The 6,898-nt window shown below is 34.1% G+C and overlaps 1 protein-coding gene across 1 annotated transcript; it reads left to right on the forward strand.

Moving 5' to 3' along the window:
* Positions 1-1,368: 1,368 nt before the first annotated feature.
* On the forward strand, positions 1,369-5,796 carry LOC102615758 (serine carboxypeptidase-like 31). The gene is made up of 10 exons (XM_006467785.4): positions 1,369-1,793; positions 2,723-2,830; positions 3,074-3,169; positions 3,425-3,517; positions 3,672-3,754; positions 3,860-4,135; positions 4,718-4,848; positions 4,968-5,063; positions 5,174-5,279; positions 5,448-5,796. The coding sequence occupies exons 1-10, from the start codon at positions 1,496-1,498 to the stop codon at positions 5,595-5,597; spliced, it is 1,437 nt and encodes a 478-aa protein (XP_006467848.2). The 5' UTR covers positions 1,369-1,495; the 3' UTR covers positions 5,598-5,796.
* Positions 5,797-6,898: the final 1,102 nt, after the last annotated feature.

Below are 6,898 nucleotides of genomic sequence, written 5' to 3' on the forward strand. Positions count from 1 at the left end.
CAAAAAATCATGTGCCAAGGATTTTCTTTGTTGGTACCTATAATTTTCTTGCCGAGGAAGGAAATTCCGCTTTTAAACTTTTATAAAAGCTTGCTGGCAGTAAACTGAAAAGAGCAATTTAAACACATGGCATCGAATACATAAAGTCACACAGAACTCAATTGCATTGAAAAGACAGGAGCCGAGCCAAGTTTATAGATTGAAACATACATAAGTATAACATCATAAAATCACACCAAATTCTTACCATTTTTTACTTAATTATTCATTTATTCTCTTTAATTTAAATTATTTCTTCATTGTATTGATTCTCTATCTATCCGTTTCCTTATAATAATAACAATAAAGAGATCGTCTTCTCATTGCCTTTCTAATTTGATATTGTATTCTCTGTAAATCACAATTTTTGTCAACTTTATTTTTGTTCTCTTTTCATATTTTTCTTATTGCAGTGACTTTGATAACACTTGTGGGTTTCATTTCAATTTTAATATATCTATCGGAATATATTTGTTTCTGTTATTGCAGTGACTTTGATAACACTTGTGGGTTTCATTTCAATTTTAAGATCAGATTTTCTTTTATCCCAATCATATGGTTATAAACAAAATTTTCAAGCTTGAAACTATTGTTGCAGTTATTATATGTTTTTGTATGGTGTTGATAGATAGAAAGCAATTATCTTTGCAGGGAACAAAAGAAATAAGAAGAAATTATTGAAGTTTGATAATGGAGATGGAGAGAGAGTGAGAGGGGAAGAACGGAAGAAGAAACAGAAAAAAAAGAAAGAATTATTTAAGTTTTTACAAATTTAAGGATAATTTTATCTTCGTAACACTTGTTTCCTTAATTTCCTAAACTCAACCACGAGTTTCTAAGACGAGGAGTCAAAAACTTTTTATTTTTATTTTTGACGCATATACGGATGGAAAGAGGGGGGAAAAAAAGATCCGATACTGCTATTTTAAAAATGTTAAGGATATATTACTCTGCTATGTCCCATGGCTATACGTACCATCAATACAGATATACATATACATATACATATACATATACACACATATATTCCGGGAGATCATCTTATACCATGCAAGTGAACATAGACATAAACTTATAGTTATTAATATCAGGATGTACGTAGTTGATGATTTGATGCGACTGTAATTCAACAATTAACCCTCTTAATTGAAATTGGAGGCTCCACCACCAACCCAATTCAATTCTTTCAAAAGATAGTCTAGAAGCTGCCTGCCTAAAATATCCATGTCAGATGCCATAAATTGAAAGTTAGCTGGGCTAACACGTAGGAATTTTCATTTTCTTTTCACCTATATTTATATACTGTTAATTAATATATATTTTAAATGCGTCGTGTACTTTTCGCTCAGTGTAATAAGTAGGTATCCAATGAGTATAAATACACTAGCGTTCTTCTTGTTTCCCGGCCATCACCGTTTCAATTGAAAATTCAAAGCTTTAATTTAAGTAGTTGTTGATGGATATTCTGTTCGAGATGAAGGTGACGATTTGTCTTACTTTTTGTTTACTGAATGCTCTAGACGTAGTATCTGCGAAGCCTCTTGCTACACGTTGGCCAAGGGACGACGGATTGAACCTATCATCGGAAAATGAGGATCTTGTGACTAACTTACCTGGCCAGCCTAATGTAGATTTCCGGCACTACGCCGGCTACGTCACCGTCAATGAACACAATGAACGGGCTCTTTTCTACTGGTTCTATGAGGCCATGACTCGCCCTCAGGAAAAACCCTTGGTGCTTTGGCTTAATGGAGGTAATAAATAAGTTAATTTGCTTGTTATTCTTAATTCTTTCGTCATGATATAATAACATATAACATGCATCCCCTTTTCTTGTCCATCATTCAGCCAACGCTAGTGTTACCCTGATCATAAACCTTTTCTTTTAATCAGTTCCTTCTTCCACAAAATTGAAAAGTGCTAATATGTTTTTCATCTCATGCCTAGTTTAATTAACTGGGTAAATTGCACTCCACCCCCCATTGATATTGACATTCATCAATGTGCCCCAGCCAATAAATTAAGTTGTTAGTTGACCAGCTTAAAAATAGGTGTTTGACTATTTTATTTGCTAATTAGATTTAAAAATCTTATTCTCTCATATTTTGGTTTCTTATGTCTTGTGATACTAACAATTAGGAGCAAAATTAATTATAATTTCAGGAGACAACCGAGGTCAATAGGTCGTTTTAAAGGAAATTAAACAATAGCGGCTTGGGGTTGCGTTAATGATCTACAGTACATTACGGGGACTTGTTTGATGAATGTCAAAATTAATTTCCTTTTTTTTTTTTTAATCCTTTGGGTGGGGGTTGGGGGAGTTTGAAATTTACCGTAATGAGAAGGTGGAGTATTGTATTCAGTTTTAAGGTTTCAAAATCTAAAAGCTCAGTGATTCCCTATATTAATTAAATAGGCAACCCTCTCAAAATTTAATTAAAAAAAAAAAAAGCACAGCCGTCAGAGAGACCCACTGTTGATAATTAAACATCACACTTGCTAATAAAGAATTAATAAAAAAAAGTCCTTTGGGGATATGTATGATTGATTGATTGATTACCCTTTTTCCTCATCTCTAATTTATATTTTCTTCATTTACATCTAAAACCACGAGCCTCTCGTTCATCGCATAATTGTATTCTTTATGTTCTCTAATGAGGTGACAAGATTCTGTGTGTTTCAGGCCCTGGATGTTCTTCTGTAGGATATGGAGCAACACAGGAGATTGGTCCTTTTCTAGTAGACACTGACGGCCGCGGTCTTCAATTTAATCCCTATGCTTGGAATAAAGGTACGAGGTCGATAATTCACATGTCACACGAATGTTTGCATCTATTATCTTTGCTTATTTTTCTTAGACAGATCAGTTATATATGCATCCTATAAAAATTAATTTACACCCTAATAATATCACACTTTGCTTTTATGGGTACGTTCATTATTGATGAACGTGGACGCACAGCTGCATATATATGTATGATTATAATAAGATGGTCTATTAAATAAGTTGTTTATTTTGTTTACGATTGTGCAGAAGCCAATATGTTATTCCTGGAGTCACCTATTGGAGTTGGCTTTTCTTACTCCAATACAACTAACGATTATGAAATGCTGGGCGATGACTTTACAGGTGAGTTGCGCACAAACTGATCTTGCTGATGCAGATACACATATACAGCTGACATTATATCACTCACATAAGGTTTATCATTGTTGGTGAAAAGTGCAACTAGTGATACACTATCATGCATTTTGATGTTAAGTTGTTAACACACGCACATACGTGGGTACATAACTTTTTTTCCCCCCCCTTTAATTATATGAGTCTAAAATTTTGAAAACACTATTTCTTAATTTGCATTTATTTATGTTCTTTCTATCATAGCAAATGATTCTTATACCTTCTTGCACAAGTGGTTCCTCAAGTTTCCATCATACCGAAGAAGAACCTTTTACATTGCTGGGGAGAGCTATGCAGGTATTTTATAAAAATAATATTTAGTACAATCTCCTGACATTTATAATATAAAGTTTTTCGGATCTGCCAATTAATCTAGATCTATATTATTTTGATTGAATGGCCGTCTATGCCGACTTTCTTATTTATAACACACACACATCTATATATACAGGAAGATATATTCCAGAGCTGACCGAGCTCATCCATGACAGGAACAAGGATCCTTCTTTATATATAGATCTCAAGGGTATTTTGGTATGTTAAAATGAGTTAATGAATGCGTTCATTTTTCTCGATCAGATAGCCATTTGGCGTTGCCACCTACTGTTACATGAGTTAATAACCACAGTACATGTATAGCTGGGAAATCCCGAAACATCTACGGCTGAGGATTGGCAAGGTCTCGTGGATTATGCTTGGAGCCATGCTGTGGTATCTGATGAAACTCACAAAATAATCCTTAGAACCTGTGATTTTAACAGCAGTGATCCATGGAGCAGCGATGAGTGCAGTGACGCAGTGGCTGAAGTACTCAAACAGTACAAGGAGATCGATATATACAGCATCTACACTTCAGTTTGCAGTAGCAATTCCTTGGAATCATCACAACTTCTGATGAAACGAACATCTAAAATGGTATAAAATTAGCAAAAATTTGATGGGTTAAATTCTCTTTTCGTCCTTGGGAGTTTTGGCTAACCATCCAATTGGTGCCTCTTTCTTAGAAAATAACTAAAATGTCCGTATCTAATATGTATTCTACCATAATTAACATAATGGAGTCCCCTAAGTGCCTTGATTGGGTTTGCTCCCCAGTTCGAGTCGCAGGGAAATCGCTTTTGTTGGGAGAACTTGTGCCTCCCGGTTCGAGCTGGGACTTCTAGTCTGGGTTGTAGTATGGACTTAAAGGTGTCTCCCACAGTTGGGGCCCTCCCCAGGATACCTCGTGGTTAAGATAAAAAAAAAAATAAATTGTCGAAGCTAACTTTCTAAGGGTAAAATAGTATTTTGGTCTATGTAACTTCATATTCAAATATAACATGTAGCAGATAAAGAATAATTTAATAGATTTTAAAGGATACAAGTAAAAAATATATATAATTGGCACAAACTCTGTGAGGTAAAGGAATTAGCCAAAGTTGAATATTCAAAATTTAGTACGGCCTTGTAAATTTAATTGATATGATAGAATTGAAGTGAAATATGTTTGCTTGGCAGATGCCTAGGATTATGGGTGGCTACGATCCGTGCCTGGATAACTACGCAAAGGCTTTCTATAATAGACTGGATGTTCAGAAGGCTTTACATGTTAGTGACGGTCACCTTCTGAGAAACTGGAGCATCTGCAAGTAATTAATTTAATTTTCTGCTTTCTAATTTATCCGCTTAATTCTTTGGAGCTTTTATGGTGGTGGCTTGATTTATGAACATCTTTATCATTTTTTCAATTTTTTTTTCCTTAATGCAGTACTACAATGTATGAAGGGTGGCCGCAACCTAAACCTTCTGTTCTTCCTATATACACCAAACTTATCGAGGCAGGACTCAGAATATGGATTTACAGGTGGATTTTCCATGCTGTCTAGAGATTGTGGTGATTCATTTATTTCATTGGATTTGATAAATTTTATTAAGTCCTTTGCTCTTTATAATAATTTACTTTGATTGTTTCAGTGGAGACACAGATGGAAGAGTGCCTGTATTATCAACAAGATATTGCTTAAATTCTCTTGGGCTGTCAATCACGAAGTCTTGGAGGCCCTGGTATCACCAGAAGCAGGTATCATACTTAGGTTAACCAGAATGACAATAGAAAACGATCAGCAGCATGTTTAAATTAGCACTTAATTTTTACCTCACTTAGTTTTGATCACTACTAACAAATTTAGAGGTAGGTATATAATATATAGATAAATAATTGATGTCACTTTGGATTACATAACATCAGGTTGGTGGCTGGGTTCAAGAATATGCAGGGCTTACATTTGTAACTGTTAGAGGGGCAGGCCATGCAGTGCCAGTCTTCAAACCCAGCGATTCACTTGCATTATTCTCATCCTTTCTTCTTGGAGATCCTCTTCCTTCTGTTCGGATGTAAACCATGCATGCTATATATATGTAACTGACAGAAGATTATCTGCGTAATTTCTCCATATTTTGAGATTTTGCTCCTACTATGTAGCGTCTTGTCTGTGTTATATCGTAGCTATCAATACAGTAATACTAGTAAATAAAAACATGGCCTCAGAAGAGCTCTGTTCAGACCCTTGATAATAAGACTTTTATATTTGACTTTTCTTTGAGTGTATTTAGTTGCTCTTGTATAATACATACAGGTGCCGAAATTTAGCTTTAAATTACCTGTCTTCATTGGAAAATGAAGCCCGTCATTCACTAGAACATAATCAACAGGGATCAATTCGATACCCATAACGTTCTACCTAATCTCTTTACATGAGCAATCATAAAAAATTATGGAAAAAATATGATTAAATTTAGGGTAAACAAGTGGGATCGTTACTAGGAATGACAAAAAAGACATCAGACTCTCTAAATAAGGATTTCAGTTTAGAATCTAATAAAAGGCCAGGCCCAATAATCTTACTAATTACTTGAAATATATATATATATATTATTTTGGTTTAATATATCAAACAATTTATGAGGATTGATGATATATGTTGTTAGTTGGAAATTCTAATATCGACAAATACATTTATATGAAATGACACATAATTGTTTTGTTAGTTGGAAATTCTAATATCAACGAATACATTTATATGAAATGACACAAAATTGTTTCATACAGAAAAAAATTGTTACACTTAAATTACTATTTATTTCCATCAATAATTAGAATTATTTTCTTACAAAATTAGAATGTTACGCTCAATCACATAAATTTGTTTCCGATTCCATTATCGTTCCATATAAATAAAAAAAAATTATTGTAATAAATAGGCGAAATTTAACCGAAATTTCTGCGGCACAACCATATTTAATATTTTATGAAATTAATAGATATATATATAAAAGAGGGCTTGAGAAGGTGAAGTGTCCCTATCAAGTATTGGAACTCGATGTATGTAAACCAAAAACTAAAAGGCAATGGTTGCTCCCTGAACTTGCCCTAGTTTGTCCCTAGACAATAATTATTTGATTGAAAAAGATTTTATCTGTTAGCTTGATAATGTGTTATTGCGCTTTCTTGTTGCTGGAGGTGCATTTTTGCAAGTTGTCTCACGATATTATCAAGATTCAAGGACATCAAAGACAGTCTTGCTTGGACAATCAAGCCTTATCATGCCATCTGCGTATGTATAACTTTCAGAGCACAAAGTTTGGTGATGATTAAAACCTTACGAGCAAAAAGGAGTAGCTTTTACCTGCATCACTGAG

The sequence above is a fragment of the Citrus sinensis genome, chromosome 2 (assembly GCF_022201045.2).
Source record: "Citrus sinensis cultivar Valencia sweet orange chromosome 2, DVS_A1.0, whole genome shotgun sequence".
In the NCBI taxonomy this organism is placed as follows: domain Eukaryota; kingdom Viridiplantae; phylum Streptophyta; class Magnoliopsida; order Sapindales; family Rutaceae; genus Citrus; species Citrus sinensis.